The 18,027-nt window shown below is 39.3% G+C and overlaps 1 protein-coding gene across 6 annotated transcripts in view; it reads left to right on the top strand.

Moving 5' to 3' along the window:
• Positions 1-383: 383 nt before the first annotated feature.
• The window catches only part of ABCB4 (ATP binding cassette subfamily B member 4), a 66,603-nt gene continuing 48,959 nt past the window's right edge, over positions 384-18,027 (top strand). For 3 of the 6 annotated variants that reach the window (XM_017536504.2, XM_017536506.2, XM_017536505.2), the window contains exons 1-7: positions 384-487; positions 661-746; positions 3,455-3,509; positions 6,697-6,847; positions 14,591-14,648; positions 16,052-16,243; positions 17,382-17,553. In XM_017536504.2, the coding sequence (XP_017391993.1) occupies positions 667-746; positions 3,455-3,509; positions 6,697-6,847; positions 14,591-14,648; positions 16,052-16,243; positions 17,382-17,553 (708 nt within the window). In that variant the 5' untranslated portion in view covers positions 384-487; positions 661-666. Of the gene's footprint in view, positions 488-660; positions 747-3,454; positions 3,510-6,696; positions 6,848-14,590; positions 14,649-15,020; positions 15,103-16,051; positions 16,244-17,381; positions 17,554-18,027 lie in introns of those variants that run through there. The other 3 variants (XM_037741342.1, XM_037741343.1, XM_017536507.2) reach the window with 3 other exon arrangements.

Below are 18,027 nucleotides of genomic sequence, written 5' to 3' on the forward strand. Positions count from 1 at the left end.
GTCTACTGCTCTCTCTAGGTCCTAGGCAGCCCAATTATTGTTGGGCATCCGGAAACTGGCTCCCCTATGAGTTTAAAAAGAAAGCTGAGCGCCCAGGGAGTGTGACAGTCACCTGTGGGGGGCTTGGGTGGCTTTCTCTCTCTCTCTCCACCACCTCCACCCCAGGCTCCAGGCTGACGGCCGCCTTATCGGCCGCAGGTGGCGCGCCCCGGCAGAGGTTGGCAAGTCGCCAGGGTGGGCGGCGGCCCCAGCTGGGCGCCCCGGCCGCGAGGGCTGCAGGCCGGGCGCCTGGCCTGCAGAGCGAGCCCGGCGGGCGGCCGGAGCTGCTCCTGGGGGCCGGGGCCCTCGCCCTGGCTGCAGCGGGAGGCGTCTCTGAGGCCGGACGCGCGTGGGGGGCGGGGGCGAGGCCGCGGCGAGCAAAGTCCAGGCCCCTCTGCTGCAGCGCCCGCGCGCCCAGAGGCTCTGCCAGACACGCGCGAGGTCCGAGGTGAGGAAGGCCCGGGCGCGCCTGGCCTCGAGGGAACAGCCGGGACGTGGGGCGCGGGGCGGGAGTGGCGGGACCTCCATCCAGAGTCCCTGGGCCCCGCGAGCCGTGCGCCCGGCGGGACGCCCCGAGCCGGAGCGGGTGCACTTGGACCTGAGGCTGTGGCTTCTCCCCAGGCTAAGATGGATCTTGAGGCGGCAAGGAACGGAACAGCCCGGCGCCGTGGGAGAGAGGAGGGCGACTTTGAACTGGGCAGCAGCAGGTACATCCCCAGCAGCCACTGGCTTTTCCGTTACACGCGGATCAGCAGGGTCAAGTTCACCCTTGGAAAGAAGTTGTAATCCGTTGATGCCTTTGAAGACCTTTGTTTTGGAGGCTTCTTTGAAGGGTCTTTGCCTCCGGTTCTGACCTTGGAGCAAAAGCGTTAGGTGGTCTTAAAGAATATCACTGAGGCTCCTTTTGGAACAGATTCAGGAAGAAAAGGCTGTCTTGCAAAGTGCTCCCTACCCTTTGTGCAGGAGGGATTCAATGAATATCTGTGTTGCATACCATTTCTCATATTATGTAATTCTTAAAACTTTTACAAATGGCTTTCATATGCATCATCTAATTGTTCCAGCTTATAGGGTGTCAGACATCTGCTGTTGATGGCTGTGCCTTTTGAACAGGGTAGTAAAGCAAAAACTCCCTCCCCTCCTGCCCATCCCGTTATGTCTCTTCCTCTGAGTCTTACTCCTCCCCCTCCTTCCATTGCCAGGCTTGTTTGTATTTCTTCTTTCTGGGAGGAGAGGTGGCGAGGGGGACCTTACGTACCTCCGAATCAGTTTTGTTCAAGTCCAAGGGGGAAATAGCGCTTCCTTTCCCTGAGTGTCTTTCTCAGTTCCCTGGCCCTTGCTAAGCTCACTTCACAGGCTTTATGGAGCCAGGCAGAAGCTCGCAGTCAATGGCGTGTGTCTTTGTTTCCTCTTTCACTGTGGGAATAGTGAATCATTTTCCCCTTTAGCCTGAAATAGTTTATGAGGCTATTACAGTCTCTGAGTTCATGCCAGGCTACCCAGAAATAATTGACCTGTGTCAAGTGATCACCCAGAGGGACAAATTTATCAGTTTCTGTAGTTTGTCCTCAAGCTGCAAGGGGCTTGATTAGCTAACTGAAAACATGCCTATCTGATGCTTAAACTGAAGCATTATTTTAGTCTGTTAATGTGTTTGTGCAGTGACCTTGCTGTATTTCTTCTAAGTATCATGGTATTTTTTCATAGAAAATTTAGTTTTGCCATATAGAATTGAAAAAGTGATAGATGGTGTTATTTCCAATAGAAAAATATGATTTTCATCTGCTGGCTGTTTAGGCTGGGATTGACTGTGAGTCTATTAATAGATGGCATTTTCATAAAGAAGGCTATTTATGTATCGCACTGGCTGAACATTTGATGCATGTACAAAGGAGCTATCCCTGCAAAAAGTGTAGTAACACTTCAGAACCCAGAAAAGTCCTCAGAGGGGAAGCCCACAGCTTCTTCTGGAAAGAAGAAAGGGGCTAAAAAGAGAAATACAGAAAGTTAACAATAAGTTAAGATGACAAGGTTATGAAATCAAATGTCATGAGACTAATTTTTATAAAAGCTGACCAAAGATTATATATTTAAAGGAAGTTAAGCTTGCTTCAATCAAGTTAGTTATATGCTTGTTCTAATCATGTTGCTATGGCCTGTGACACGTTCTTTTGAACATATTTGGGGAAGATGTTTGTCCAGTGATTTTAGTCAATACTTTATATAATTTGATATCATCTTATCAGTAAAACTTTATCATTTACCTGGATAAATGCATCATATATATGTAAAAATATTCATATATATAAAATCATCATATACATAAAAATCACCATATGTATAACTCATCATACAAACACACACACAGTCCCTCATGGAGTTTATATTATAGTATGGAAGACAGACATAACTAATGCACATATAAATAAGTAAACTACAGCCAATGTTAGAAGGTAATGAATGCTATGGAAAAAAAATTAATCCAGGCTAAGGAAATCAGGAGTGCAAGGTGGGGAGTACTTTGCAATTTTAAGTAGGGTGGTTAGAGTAGATCTTATTTTGAAGGCTATATTTGAGCAGGGAGTTGAAAGAAATGAGAGGATACGGCTGTGTGGGAGAGCATTCCTAGAAAAGGTAACTGTCAATGCAAAGACCCTGAGTTCTGAGTTGGGCACATGTTTGGTAAGTTCATGGAACAGCAGAGAGTCCAGGCAGGTTGGAGCAGAGTAAGCAGGTTTGGGAGTAGGGATGTGATCAGAGAGGAAATAAGGAAACAGATCGTGTAGGGCCTTAGAGGTTAATGCAAGGATTTTGGCTTTAATTGCAAGACAAAGGAAAGCCATTGTAAGTTTTTGAGAAAAGAAGTAATGTATAGCTAGTGTTTTTAAATGATCCTCTGACTGCCAGTTGAAGATAGACTGAAGCAGCATAGGTGGAAGTAGAGAGACTAGGCTGGGGACAGCAATGAAAGTGGTGAGAAGTGGCAGAATTCTAGATGTACTTTGAAGGTATCAGCAAGATTCCCTGACACCACTCCCCACAATCCTTCAGAAGAATGGTCATTCCTAATTTTAAATCAACATGATTTTTTTTTTAATTTTAGAAAATGAATAATTTAATTGACTTAGTGGACACTGTTAACATACTTATCTTCCCTGTGTATGTGAGCTCTGTAAAGCAGGCAATCATTTCTTATGTATTCATATATCCTTGTAGTACCTTGGACAGTTACTTTTGTACTTGCAGTGTTTGTTAAACTGAATAATGTCAAAATTATTTTTGACATTTTGTGAATATCATTCTTATGTTTGAAAATATTATAATAGTTGAATGTCATAACTAAACACATTTATGTTCAATTGGCTGTAAAACATTTTATAACAGTTATCAATTTAAGCAATTATATTTTTTACAGGAACCAAAACAGGAAAAAAATGAAGAAAGTGAAATTGATTGGACCATTAACATTGGTAAGCTGTGAAATGTTTAATGTGAATAATCCTGCCTTTTATTCAAATTTAAGTATTGAATCAATTGCCTTTAGAGCAAGTACTTTAAGATTGTCTAGCTAGGTGAGTTGACTCACATCTGTAATCCTAGCACTTTGGGAGGCTGAGGTGGGAGAGTTGCTTAAGCTTAAGAGTTTGAGACCAGCCTGGACGACATAGTGAGATCGCATCCCTACAAAAAATAAATAAATAAAAATCTTTTAAAAATTAGCCAGGCATCGTGGTGTGAGCCTGTAGTCCCAGCTACTTGGAAGGCTGAGGCAGGAAGATCATAGGAGTCTGAGGCTGCAGTGAGCTATGATCATACCACTGCACTCCAGCATGGGTGGCAGAGTGAGACCCTGTCTAAAAACGACAACAAGAAAAAACTGTCTGCAGTCAGCAATAAATTGTTCTTGCTGCACCTGTGCTGTCTAGGTTTGGCTTATTATTCAATGACCCACATTCTCAAGATGGGTGATGTTTTTAAAAAGTAACAGGCTGGCAGTGACACAGGGCAGAGCTAGCTGGTGTGCAAGGAAAGTGAAAATGGGAACTGTGTTAGTGGCACAATGCAAACTCAACAGTTTCAGGAAAATGAGTTTCTGCATTTGCTTCACAAGCCCTCACCCCAAATTTAGCTTCAAATAAGCTTGCATATCAAGAAGATAATTGTTAACTACATTAATTTTAAATTAAGAAATCTACATTCACATTTGGCTTCCAAAAAAATGTCTAAATAAGGGGTAACTATTAGGGATTCTGATTGTGCTGAAAACAGTTTTCAGCGCTTTTCTCCTGGTAGAAGACAAGACAATATTTTTGGAAGTAATCTCCTATTCTGGTTTTCATTTGAAGTATGTCTCACAGAGGCAGCGCAAGAAAGCCTTTGCCCATTTTTAGTCAATATGATGTGTTTCAATCAGGGCAGCCATTATTTGATGGCAAAGAAGTTAGAATTAAGTGTCATGTCAGCTGAAATCCAACTTAGTAATTAAATGGATAAAAAGGCACCAAAACATCCACACTTTCAAACATTGCTGTGTACTTCTCATGTAACCACAAAGCTCCTATTCATTGTCTTCTCCCCCATTTTTTGTTTATTTGTTTGCTTAAAAAGTCTCAGTAAGGACAATTTTAAAAAATTTTGTGCTTTGGTGAATAAAATGTTTATAAAATGAAAGCTGGTTTTAATGCATAGGTTTTAAATCTGCCTCCTACAGAAAATAAAATTCTACAAATATTAATGTAGAAACAGAAATTTTCATTTGAATTTAAAAGTTTTAGTTTAAGTTAAATTTAATCTTTATTTCACCTCTTAATAGATATCTTAATAGATTTTTTTTTCTCCTGAAAGAGATTGAGGATAAAACTATGCTTTAACAGGAGTTGAAAATATATTATTTTGTGGAAAATCACTGAAAACAACTCTAGGTTTACTTAGGATGTTGCTGTGAAATTTACCTAATTTTAAATGCATGCTTAGAGGCTGTAAAATTGTATTCAATTAATATGAATACATTTAAAATGCTTTTTAATGTTAACAACCTGACCCTGTGCTTTTAAACTGTGGTTGACAGACCCAAGTGTTCTATTTTCCTTTTCCCGGAACTGCTAAAAATGAACCTTTGGGACACTAGTCCCTTTGTAACAATTTTAGGGACCCAGCTCCATTGGCTCTTGACTTTACCTGCTCCCATGTTTTATTCCAAGCTTTCTCTGGCTTCTGACCCTTTGTCTCTTTCGGTTCTCTTGCTTGCCCTGTGTGTTTGATGATGGAGTTTGTCCCTGTCCCTGAAACCTTGTCTGAACTTCTGGAACTCTTTGAGAATGGTTTGCACACACACTCACTTTCCACCATGTGCCTCTAACCTCAGCTTCACCAGGGGTATTGACCCAGTCTGACTTAACTTCAGCCTTCAAAGGCTCCACTGAGCCAAGCCTGACTCATCACCCACTCTCCCAACAACTGTTACTTGTCCCCAAAGAGGGCTGGGGTTGGGGAATGGGCAGAGTAAAACATTTTAAAAGAGAGAAGAGAAACAAAAAAAAAAAGACAGGAAGCTATAGAAATGGAAAGGTAAGAGGTGGAAAATGTAGTCTTGAAGGCAGAGGAGGAAAGAAGAAACAAAGAGAAAGAGAACCAAAAATGGGTCAATCAAAAACAGAGAAACGGTGTGAAATGGGAGAGGACTGAAAAGACAGTAACAAAGTCCTTTTAAGTGTTAGGACACTGATCTGCTGGTTAGTTCTTGGGGTTGTGCACTTCAGTGCGGCAAGTGGTAGCACCCTTCCCCTTTGTAGGCAGTACTGCGCCCAAGATCCTCGGCGTGGTCCACCAGCAAGGCCTTCTCTCTCTCTAATATCCTCTCTCACACTTCGTACTGTGCCCTTCAGGAATTCCACTGCCAGCAGTTACTTAAGCATTCCATGTAGTTTCTAGTTACCTTCTTGTTCTAAGCCTAAATTCTTCCTACTTCCTCTACACTTGCTGATTCTTCTCTGGGGAACTCCCTCTTACCCTTCAAGGTTCTGCAAACTTGGCAGGTGACACTGGTGAAAAATAATTTTTTTTTAAATTTTCTGCATAAGGATTTCCATGAGCAAGACTTCCCTAAAGTACATATATAGACACACTGTAATGTCTGTTGTGCCTCACTACTGAATCGCCTTTTTATAGCTAACTCAAATCTTGTAAAAGGATCTTATATCAGAACTCAGAGCATCTATTTTCCCCCTATTTTAAATTCTCCCTCTGAAATATTCTGAATGCTTTTTTAAAGGATGTGGTGTGTTTGTGTGTGGGGTGTGTGTGTGTGTGTGTGTGTAAACTTAATGTCTTTCCCTGGCTGTCCTTAATTTATTACCTCAGGAGCTCTGGGAAATCAAATAATATTTCTTAAACCTTTATCCCTTCTGATTGTATTGTAATTATTTGCTCAAATCAGATACCGATTAAACAGAATTAGATTGATTTCTTCACAGAATACAAAATAAACAGAATCATGAAATTAAGCTGTTAATGATTTGAAGACCTCCTTTTCTAAGACATTCATTTGCAACTCTTTAAAAAAGTACTGACTTTAAATACACATCCAAATAACACATAATTATGGAAAAGGAGAAATTCCATTCCACAGCTAAGTATGATTTTATTTCCTTTTTTTAGTTTCGATACTCTGATTGGCAGGATAAATTGTTTATGTCCCTGGGTACCATCATGGCCATAGCTCACGGATCAGGTCTCCCCATCATGATGATAGTGTTTGGAGATATGACTGATAAATTTGTTGATACTTCAGGAAACTTTTCCTTTCCAGGTAAGCATTTCTTTACCTTTTAAAAATAATCCATAGCCTTTCTTTAACTGGGTAAAAGTTTTGGAGTTGATTTTGCTATTCATTATCATCTTGTTTAATGTTTTGGATATCTGGATGACCCCAAATATCATAGAAGGAGTTGTACAATTCTCAGAAAATTGTTCAAATGCTCATTTAAATTTCAAGAAATACATGTATTGTTATTTTACTTTTAATACAAATGAAGGAAACACAGGAAGCTTCTAAATAAAGTAAGGAAGTCACTCTACTTGGGAACAGTGGAAATGTAACAGGAGTATATCCATGCAGTATCCATCCCATTAATAGTGCTGTTAGGTTTCAAAACACATCAGTTAAACATGGCAGTACTTCTTAGCTGTGTTTAGCTTATAGATCTGTTTCTGGGATTTCTTGTTTTCTCTCCCCTTCACCTTAAAAAAATTATGCCCATTTTCTGTCTCTAATTTTGGATCAACTAGATTGACTGGAACTTGAGATGGCACTTCACTAAAGAGTGAATGGATTTAATGTGTTCCTTGGAATTCACCCAAAGGACTATAATTACTGAAGAGCCAAAAGAGTCCCCTAAGTTAATGTTATCAGTAAGAGGGGCCCTGACAATAGCATTAGAGTGAGGTTCCAATAGACATGGTTGTGTTTTGTTGTTTTGTTTTGTTTTGTTTTTAAGGCAGAGTCTTGCTCTGTCACCAGGCACCGGGCTGGAGTGCAGTGGAGCAATCTTGGCTCACTGCAATTTCTGCCTCCTGGGTTCAAGCAATTCTCCTGCCTCAGCCTCCCTAGTAGCTGGGGCTACAGGCGTGTACCACCACGCCTAGCTAATTTTTGTATTTTTAGTGGAGACGGGGTTTCACCATGTTGGCCAGGATGATGTTGATCTCTTGACCTCATGATCCACCCGCCTTGGCCTCCCAAAGTGCTGGAATTACAGGTGTGAGCGACTGCACCCGGCTGACACAGTTATTTTCATAGTAACAAAATTCAACATAGAAAGGAGGATTTTCATGCTTTCTACCAAGGCCGAGGGCTCTTTTCTCTAAGAGACCTTGTGGGGATGGGGCTGGAGAAGACTCAGTGAAGCTTTGCTGTTGCACAGATGGTAGAATGTTTTCAAAATGCTGGTAAAGGAAAGGCAGCTTTCTTAGCAAAGATATCTAAGAAAAGTATACTATATAATTTAGATAGCATTGAATAAGAATTTCCAGTGTTCACTGATTGAGAATTACATATTTAGTTACTATTGTAGGCCTTACCTGTAATTTCCTAAGAAAATAGGATTGCTTGATGAGTACAGCAGAATGTTCACATAAATGTTGATAAATATTAATGCCTTTTAAAAATCCAGTAAAAGCATCTTTTGAATATTTAAAGCAAACTCCTATAAAAAACAGTTTATTTATTTATTCTCAAGTAATATTGTCTGAAAAAAAAACCTCTTCATAATAAAATTTTTCATTGTGCTTACTATGTGCTAGGTCCTATGAGGGGCACTTGACATACATTTTTGCACTTTACCCTCACAAGAACAATACTGCACAGCAGGTGATCCTATTTTCTGTGAAAGATGATGAGACCAAGGCTTGGAGAGGACAAATAACTTGCCCATACTTACACTGCTGGTGGGTGTTAGGACAGAATTCAAACCTAGTCCTTCTGCCATCCAAACCATGCTCATTATCATATATATTATAGCGTCAGTATAGACGATTAGAAAGAAAAAGTGCTTGGGAAAGTTGTAAATGGTTTGCTTATTTGTGACAAGTGACCAAAACTTTAACATAAACACCATGAGGTTGTAGCAGGATAGATAGTTTAAAAAGTCTAAAGAAATGGGAGAGGTAGGAATTTTCTATTTGTTTTCCTAGCAAGTCTATAGATTTACAACATATTAATTTCATATACAAATAGAGCAGGATGATGCCCATATTGAGACACCTCAGTTAAAAATTTATTTCTCATGGAATATCACACAGCCATAAAAAATACAAAATCACCAGCTACTTGGGAGGCTAAGGCAGGAGAATTGCTTGAACCCAGGAGGCAGAGATTGTAGTGAGCTAAGATTGCGCCACTGCACTCCAGCCTGTATGACAGAGCAAGACTCTGTCTCAAAAAAAACAAAAACCAAAAAACAAAATTGTGTTCTTTGCAGCAATGTGGATGCAGCTGGAGGCAATTATCCTAAGCAAATTAACACAAGAACAGAAAACCAAATATTGCATATTCTTACTTAGAAGTGGGAGCTAAGCATTGGGTACACATGGACATAAAGATGAGAACAATGGACACAGATCTACTAGAGAGGAGAGGGAGGGGAGCAAGGGTTGAAAAAACAAAGACTGGGTACTATGCTCATTACCCAGTGACGGGATCATTCATATGCCAAACCTCAGCATCACACAATATGGTTGTGTAACAGACCTGTGCATATACCCTCTGAATCTAAAATAAAAATTGAAATTATTTTAAAAAGAAAAGTAAAAAGAAATGCAGACTCCTAGGCCACATCCTGGACCTACTGAATTAGCAATAGTATTTCAGCAAGACCTTTCCCTCCCCACAGTGAATCAGAGAGGCATTTATGCACATTAATGCTCAAGGGTCTATTAAGTGGTCTGATCTTCCAGATGCAGAGCTGGGTTTCCCACCCAGCCCTTTGGTCTTAGTAGCAGGACAATGGCTCTAGAGGAACTTACACCACCTGCCCTTGATTTTCATCTTATTTCATCTCGAAAAAAAAAAAAGAAAAGAAAAGAAACTGCAAAGACGCTACTCCCGCTCCTGAATTGTCAGCAGCTTCTCTCCACTGCCTCTACTTTGAAATTATCTTTGGGTTTCACATTGCCTGATTTTCAAACCACAAACCACCATTTATTAGAGCAACAATAGAATATTTTTGTGGAATAAGAGACCCAGCTTTATCTGATCATGTATGGTCTAGCACCTCCTTTCAAGTGTTGCAGATATTCTCTCTTGATGACTCACACTAGCCTTCCAGTGAAGCACTTGTATGTCCATAAAATATCTGTGAAATAATGTAGAGAATCCAATGATTACTTCTAGGAAAAGAAAGTGAGTGGCTTTGAAAATGGGTGGGTGTGCTGTCTCCCTGTAGTCTCACTTGTAACTGTTGCTATATACACTTTTACCAATAAAAAATAAATTTAAAGTAAAAAAAAATTTTAAATGGCTTCTACACAGGGTTAAAAAATCCAGTTAACAGATGGTTGGAAAAATAAAATATGGTAGATACATATAATGGAATATTATTCAGCTTTTTGAAAGGAAATAACTTATTTCTGACACATGCTACATCATGGATGAACCTTGATGATATAATGCTAAATGAAATGAGCCACTCAAAAAAAGATAAATACTGTTTGGTTCTACTTTTATGAGGTATCTAAAGCAAAATTCATAGGAACGCAAGTGGAATGGTGGTCAGTAGGGGTTGCGGGGAGGGGCAGTGGGGAGCTGTTGTTTAATGGGTATAGAGTTTCGATTTTGCAAGATGGAAAAGTTCTGGAGGTTTGTTGGACAGCAGTGTGACTATACTTAACACTACTGAACTATACACTTAAAAATAGTTAAGATGGTAAATTTTATGTAGCATGTATTTTATCATAATTAAAAATTTTAAAGTCAGATTAAAACAGTGCAACTCACTTATCACAGATGATTTCTCTTTTGGACCAACTTCATTAGTTCTGTTTTTGTTTTTACTAATACCAGAATAATTCCCAACTTTCTTATTTGGAGCAGTTTGCTTGTTTTTGTTTTTGTTTTTTAACTTGTACCTAATTATGAAACTGAATGGCTTTGAAACTGGACATGGAAGAGAGGTGCCATGGGCTGTGCCCATGGCCAAATTAAAGGTCTCTCCGGGGAATGGCACAAGCAAGTCACTTACAGACCTGTAGTTGCCGCAGTGATAAACTCGCAAGAGCTGCCAGCTTTGTTTCGGTAGCCTCCGAATTATAAACACCCCTGTTATGACACTTGGTACCCTATAGCCATGTTTCTCATTAGGCTTACTGGCTGTTGTGGGATTTAGAATGGGACATTCCTCAAATGTTATGAGTTTCCAACATCCATTCTTTGGTCATTTGTAAAAATAATATTCTCATACCTCTTTGGAGACAATGAAATCTTTAAAGGATACTCACTCTAAATCCAGACCGCTTATTGATGTGAGAGTTATAGAGTTTAGCAAAAATCACAGGGGTTGGGAGCAGATAGAGTGAGTACTTAGCTGAGGTTCCAGCTCATCTTATATAGATGTTTACTTAGTCTATTGTTTAGAATTGTTAGATGCTTGGACAACCAGACTTAATAGGAGCCAAACGAGAAGGGAATGTTGGAAGAAAAAAAGGTTTAAATTACAAGAGGGTCCGACAATGACTTATTGTGAGCAAAGCCCATCCTTGTCAACAGAATAAAGCTTCTCCATGACAGGGTTGTTCCCTCACAATGAGTCAGTTGTGCAGAAACTATGCACACGACATTCTGCGTCCAAAACATTAAGAACAGAGTCAGAGAAAACAGTTTTTTTTTCTGCAGAGTATCAAGGACTTGGCATCTTTTATGCTAAGTCTCTGTGACTATAGTAGTCTAGAAAATTCCGTGGGGAAACAGCTGCACCCTGATTGTCCTTGCGTTGCCTCTTGGTTGAGGGAAAAAAGACATTTTGAGCCCCAAGGTACCTTCATTAACTGTCCATAGTGCCTAGGGTGCCTGAACAAACACCATCTCTTTGTTTTATGATGAATAGTTCTATGTGGTAAAAGAAGTCCTAGGCAACATTTAAAATTAACTGAAAGCATATAATTGGATTGTTTGTAACACAAAGAAAGGATAAATGCTTGAGGTGATGGATACCTCTCTTTTTTCCCCTTCGAAAAAAGAAGTCCTGAGCAGAATCAAGGAAGGCAGTCATTGATTTCTTTGATACTCAAAAGGGAAAATAAAGACTATGTTTCCCTATTTAATCCTTAATGTATACACTGCTTATTCACCCATGAGCTGTGTGACCTGACCATGAGCAAGTCTCTTAACCTCTATAATCCTTACTTGTCTCACCTTTGAAAGGTAAGCATAAATTTACTGATAGAATTAAATGAGATGATTTGTGTAAAGTGTCTGGAACATAGTAAATGATCAATAAATATTGGGTGAACTCCTGGGCTCAACTGATCCTCCTGCCTCAGCCTTCTGAGTAGCTAGAATTATAGGCACCTGCCACTATGCCTGGCCAATTTTTTGTAGAGGCGGGTTTCACCACGTTGCCCAGGCTGGTCTCAAACGCCTGGCCTCAAGTGATTCTCCTGCATCAGCCTCCCAAAGTGCTTCAATTAAGATGGGAGCCACTGGGTCTGGTGGGGGGTACTTTTTAAAAATGTGATGTTCTGGACTCAACCAGAGATTCTGGCTGCATTTGGCTTGAGTGGAGCCTGGGCATCTGTAATTCTTAAGCTCCCCACGTAGTTCAAATGCAGAGACAGTGTTAAGAACCACCAAGCCAAATGACCATGTAGAGATTGTTTATGAGACTGAAGCAGAATAGGAAGAATCTGACAAGACCAGGACTAGGCCCTTATCAGATCTAGAATGCCATGACTCTTTAGGCAACACATCAACATATGTTTAGTTCACCTTTGTTTCATGCAACAGAAACTCTGAGTTTCTCGGGAGCTCTGGGGCTCCTCAGGCTACTAACCCAGCACTAGATTTCCGTTCTTGGGACTCTGAGAAAGGAGCAGGTCCAATCTGAAACATTCATAGATTCTTTCCTAGGAGGAAGAGTCACATGTGCTTGGGGCTTCTGGTGAAGCTTCAGGAAGCTTTTACTCAATGAGGGAAGGTGAATGGGGAGCAGATGTGTCTCATGGAGAGAGACAGAGCAGGAGGGAGAGGCCAAGCTTTTTAAAACAGCCAGCTCTCACATGAACTAACAGAGTAAGAACTTGCTCATTATCTCAGGGAGGGCACCAAGCCATTTGTGTGGGATGTGTCCCCACGACCCAAACACCTCCCATCAACCCCACCTCCAACATTGAGGATCACATTTCAACATGAGATTTGGAGGGAACAGACATCCAAACCATATCAATATCCTTATTGAGAGAATGTAAAAGTTTGAGGTAGGTGTTGAAAGAGAGAAAAACTTATTTAAGATTTCACCCAGTTTTTCAGTTCAGGGAAATTAAAAACCACAATGATTTTTACAATGATTTTAGAATAGCTTGTCTGCCTCTAGTTTCAAACACCGTTCCAATTTGCCCTATTCAAAACTTCAGGATGGAAATGAACACACAGAAATGAACTGATAAGAAGAAAAGTAAAATAGGGTATGAATCTCCAAGATTCTGATTGATTATAAAGAGCTAGATTAATAATCAGAAATTTCACTGTGAACAACAGTAGACATTTTAATCCTGGGAGAAAGATTATGCCGCAGTTGGGGCCAGATGCCAGATTCTGACAGTAGTTTGAGTTTTAAATAAAGTTCAACCTTCTCTTGCTTTGGAAAAAGATAAGGAGGATACACAGCACCATGAAAACATGACCCCTGGGCTATTTACACATGGTGAAGGAACACAGAGACCAATTTCTCTGCTAGGACCATGGAAAATGAGAAATATGTACCCTGATGTGTTTTCTCAACAATGCTGTGGGAATATTTTATCCTATTATTTTGTGAATGCAGTAGATGTAGGCTGCTTATTTTTTCATCTGTGTTTTCTAAAAAGTAAAAATAAGTCATTATCACATGAATAAATCAGTATAGTATAGTGTTATGAGCATAGGCCAAATTGCCTGGGCAGGCTTTCAGCTCTGCCACTCACTAGCTGTATGACATTGAGTAAGTTACTTTAGTTATCTGTGCCTCCATTTCCTCTTCTATAAAATGGGGGTTTGTAAAATAGTCTTACCTCATAATTAAATGAATTAACACACCTAAAGTATTCAGAGCAGTGCCTACTAATTTATAAATGCACAATGAACATTAGCTATTATTAAAACATGAAAATCAGGAAAGGTACATTGACATTTTATCAAATAAGCTCAAATTAATAGATAATAATACAGCAGTGCTGGTAAACAAGGGGTGGAATGCAGGATATTCACTAATTGCCAGTGATCACCGACTTGCCTTTGAGCAACTCAGTTATCTTCCCTGTCTAATTTTTTCTCCTGTGGAATGGATGTAACTTAGCCTTTCCCTTACTTATGTCATACAAGACATGTAAAGAAAAACACAGTTATAAAAATAAAATTTATTGAAATATCTGTAAAGTGCTTTGAGCTGCCAAAAAAAAAAATGGGCTCTTAAATCCCATTTCTTATTTTATCTATTTCTTATTCCCTCTTCTGTATTCTGTGTGTTTTGTGGCTTCCTTGTCTCTTCAGTGGCTCCTCTGTGCTTCCTTAGAAGGCTGCTTTGCCGAAGGCTGATACTGGGAGGATCGGGAAAGATTTGGGAGGGCTTATCTTCTCCTGTCTTGGCCCTTAATGTCTGGTACCTAAACCCTTAGGCTCTTTACTTGAGTAAAGTGAAAAGAATGCACCTGAGTGTGCAAAGTAAAGAATATTTTTAAAGAGAACCTTAACGACAACATCTTCTAGCTTTCATACGTTTGAATTAATATATTTTTAAAACCTGGCAATGCCTATGACTAGTTTGACCTTTTAACATGTTTTGTTTTATTTTTTTTTTTTATTTAGTGAACTTTTCATTGTCGCTGCTAAATCTAGGCAAAATTCTGGAAGAAGAAATGACTAGGTAATTTATATATATGGTGTACCTTTTTTTAAAAAAAGTTTCATTTGAAAATAATTTCAAATTACAGAATTGTAAGAATATAAATATAACATGCATACTATACTCTTTACCCAGATTCACCTATTATTATCATTTTCGCTCCCAACTCCCAATTTAAAGTAAGCTGCACACATCATGACCCTTTTCTGCAGTGTGGCTCCTAAGAATAAGTATATTTTCTCATATAATCACAGTACAGCTATCAGCTTAAGTAAATTTTAATACTTTTATCTTAATATAACATCTGTATTCCGATTTTGTCATTTGATCCAATAATGTCATTTATGACATTTTCTCCTCCTTCTAGTTTCTCAATAGATATCTCTATGCCCCGTAAGCATGAGGTTTGTATATCTCCACAGAAAAGTTGCTGATTGTAATAACTGCTATCTGTATGCTAAAGGAGACCTCAAAGGTGACTATCTGGAAGCATTTGGAAAATTAGATAATAAAAATTTGAAAGTAGTGAAATGTACTTATTTTTTATACTAACTTTCTACTAATTTGGTAAAACCATTCCAAATTAGTTTGAATTCATGACATTTTAGCATATTATTTTTTTAAATTTCAAATTCTGACAAATAGGAAGAAAGTTTTTTGGTTCTTTTTATAAAGAATGTGGAAAAATCAATATGGAAAGGACTATTTCACGTGTTCAGTCTGCTTATTCCTATATTTGTAATATGTAAATAGTAGTGAACTTTTCAGTACAATAAGATATACAAATCTAAAATATAATTATGAGAGAGGAGTTAAATTGTATCCACAAATTATCAATATCATTTAAAAATGAATCATTAACTTTTTTGCAGTTAACAACAAAAATTTTTTCATTTTCTTTGGCTAACAGTTCAAGTAAACAGATTTGCAGTCATGGAGCTTATTATTTTATAATTTAAGAAAATAAAAAAAATAATGTCTGTTTATTATAATGTCCTATACAGTTTTTTTTTTATCAGTTTAGTAAATTGACTAATTTCCAATTCTGAAAATTTCTCCTAAAAGAGATGAATAAAGGATGGTAGGCCCGGTACTGTGGCTCACACCTGTAATCCCAGCACTATGAGAGGCTGAGGTGGGTGGGTCACCTGAAGTCAGGAGTTTGACACCAGCCTGGCCAACAGGGTGAAACTCCGTCTCCACTAAAAATACAAAAATTAGCTGGGCGTGGTGCTGTGTGCCTATAATCCCAACTACTCAGGAAGTTGAAGCAGGAGAACCACTTGAATCCGGGAGGTGGAGGTTGCAGTGAGCTGAGATGGTGCCACTGCGCTCCAGCCTAAGTGACAGAGTCAGACTAGGTCTCAGAAAAGAAAAGAAAAAAAAAGGATGATATTTAATAGAGCCTTTCTCATTTTTTTCAGATATGCATATTACTACTCAGGATTGGGTGCTGGAGTTCTTGTTGCTGCCTATATCCAAGTTTCATTTTGGACTTTGGCAGCTGGTCGACAGATCAGGAAAATTAGGCAAAAGTTTTTTCATGCTATTCTACGACAGGAAATAGGATGGTTTGACATCAACGACACCACTGAACTCAATACACGGCTAACAGAGTAGGTGCATTGTTAATGTCACATTTTAGTAAAGAAATTAATTGCTATGTGAAAATTTGTCAAGGAAAGATTTTTAAATGAAAAAAGATACTAGACTGAGCATCTGATGTATATTAGAAATTGATCATCTGGCAGCCATGTCTGGCAGCATCTATAGCCTGTGCCATTGCATGTTGGCTTTCCCCCAAGTGGCATGGTAGGTTTATTTGAGGACCGAGCTCACATCTTATACCTGTTTATTTCTCATGGAACTTTCTACTGCAGGATCTGACAGGTGCTAGACTCTCAATAAAGATGGCTGAATGAATGAATAAATGATTGAATTAATTTACAAAAAGACTTGCTTTAGTAATTGTCGACTCTTCACTTATCCAACAAACATTTGAGGGTGTTTAATGTGCTCAGTACCATTCTACGTGTTCATAATATATCAGTGAGCAAAGTACAGATCTCTGTCCTTTTGGTGCTTACATTCCAGTAGGGGGAGATAGATGATAAACTATCCTGACTGGGAGTCCTGGCAATGGCATCGTGAGCAAATAAGTCAGGAAAAAAAAAAAAAAAAAGGGAAGAGCAAGACATTTAGGGTCTTATAAACCTCCGCAAAGACTTTAGCTTTTGCCCAGTGAAATGGCAGCTGTTGGAAGTTTCTGAACTGAGGAGTAACATGGTCAGACTTGCATTTTCAAAAGATCACACTGACTGCCATGTTGAGAATAGACTGGGTTGAGAATAGGGACAAGGGTAGAAGCGAGGACCTCTTCCCTGTTATTTCCCTATAATAAAAATACAGTAATACTTCCCTGTTACTCTTCCTTATTACAGTTGCAATTTTTTTTTTAATTCTTGCTTTAAAACAGTTGATTTATAAGCTCAAAATGTTCATACTTCTCTCACAGGGTTGACTCAGTAGCATCAACTTTAATGATACTAACTTATTAGAAGCATTGGCTAATCCTGAATTTCTTCCTTTGTGCGGTGTTTAGGTGGGGAAGATGTTACTCAAGAGGCTAAGACTCTGAAAGGGGCTTGCAGTCAGTGAACAAATTTTATTTGTCTATGTGTTTGTTGGATGTCTACTTCATCTTTCCAACTAAAGACCTCCTGCCTGTAACCACTTAGGTGTGATCTTTTTTAGTGACATCTCCAAAATCAGTGAAGGAATTGGTGACAAGGTTGGAATGTTCTTTCAAGCAGTAGCCACGTTTTTTGCAGGATTCATAGTGGGATTCATTAGAGGATGGAAGCTCACCCTTGTGATAATGGCCATCAGCCCTATCCTGGGACTCTCTGCAGCTGTTTGGGCAAAGGTATGTGAAAGCTGGGCATTTTTATGTGTATTAACTGCTGCACACAGTTATCTCTAATATGCAGAAATCTAGTACTTGTACCTGTGCAAGTCTACATTAAATTTCAGCTGAAACTACATCCAGAAACATGGTGTTAATATGGTGCTTTAGTAAGGAAATTAATTTTTAACATAATTCGAAATGTCACAGGCCAGGTGCGGCGGCTCATACCTGTAATCCCAGCATTTTGGGAGGCCAAAGCATGAGGATTACTTGAGGTCAGGAGTTGGAGAGCAGCCTGGCCAACATGGTGAAATCCTATCTCTACTAAAAATATAAAAAACTAGTCTTGCATGGTGGCACATGCCTGTAATCCCAGCTACTCAGGAGGCTGAGACAGAAGAATCACTTGAACCTAGGAGGTGGAGGTCTCAGTGAGCCAAGATCGTGCCACTGCACACTCTAGCCTGAGTGACAGAGCGAGACTTTGTCTCA

The sequence above is a fragment of the Cebus imitator genome, unplaced genomic scaffold, assembly GCF_001604975.1.
Source record: "Cebus imitator isolate Cc_AM_T3 unplaced genomic scaffold, Cebus_imitator-1.0 Scaffold98, whole genome shotgun sequence".
Classification (NCBI taxonomy): Eukaryota; Metazoa; Chordata; class Mammalia; order Primates; family Cebidae; genus Cebus; species Cebus imitator.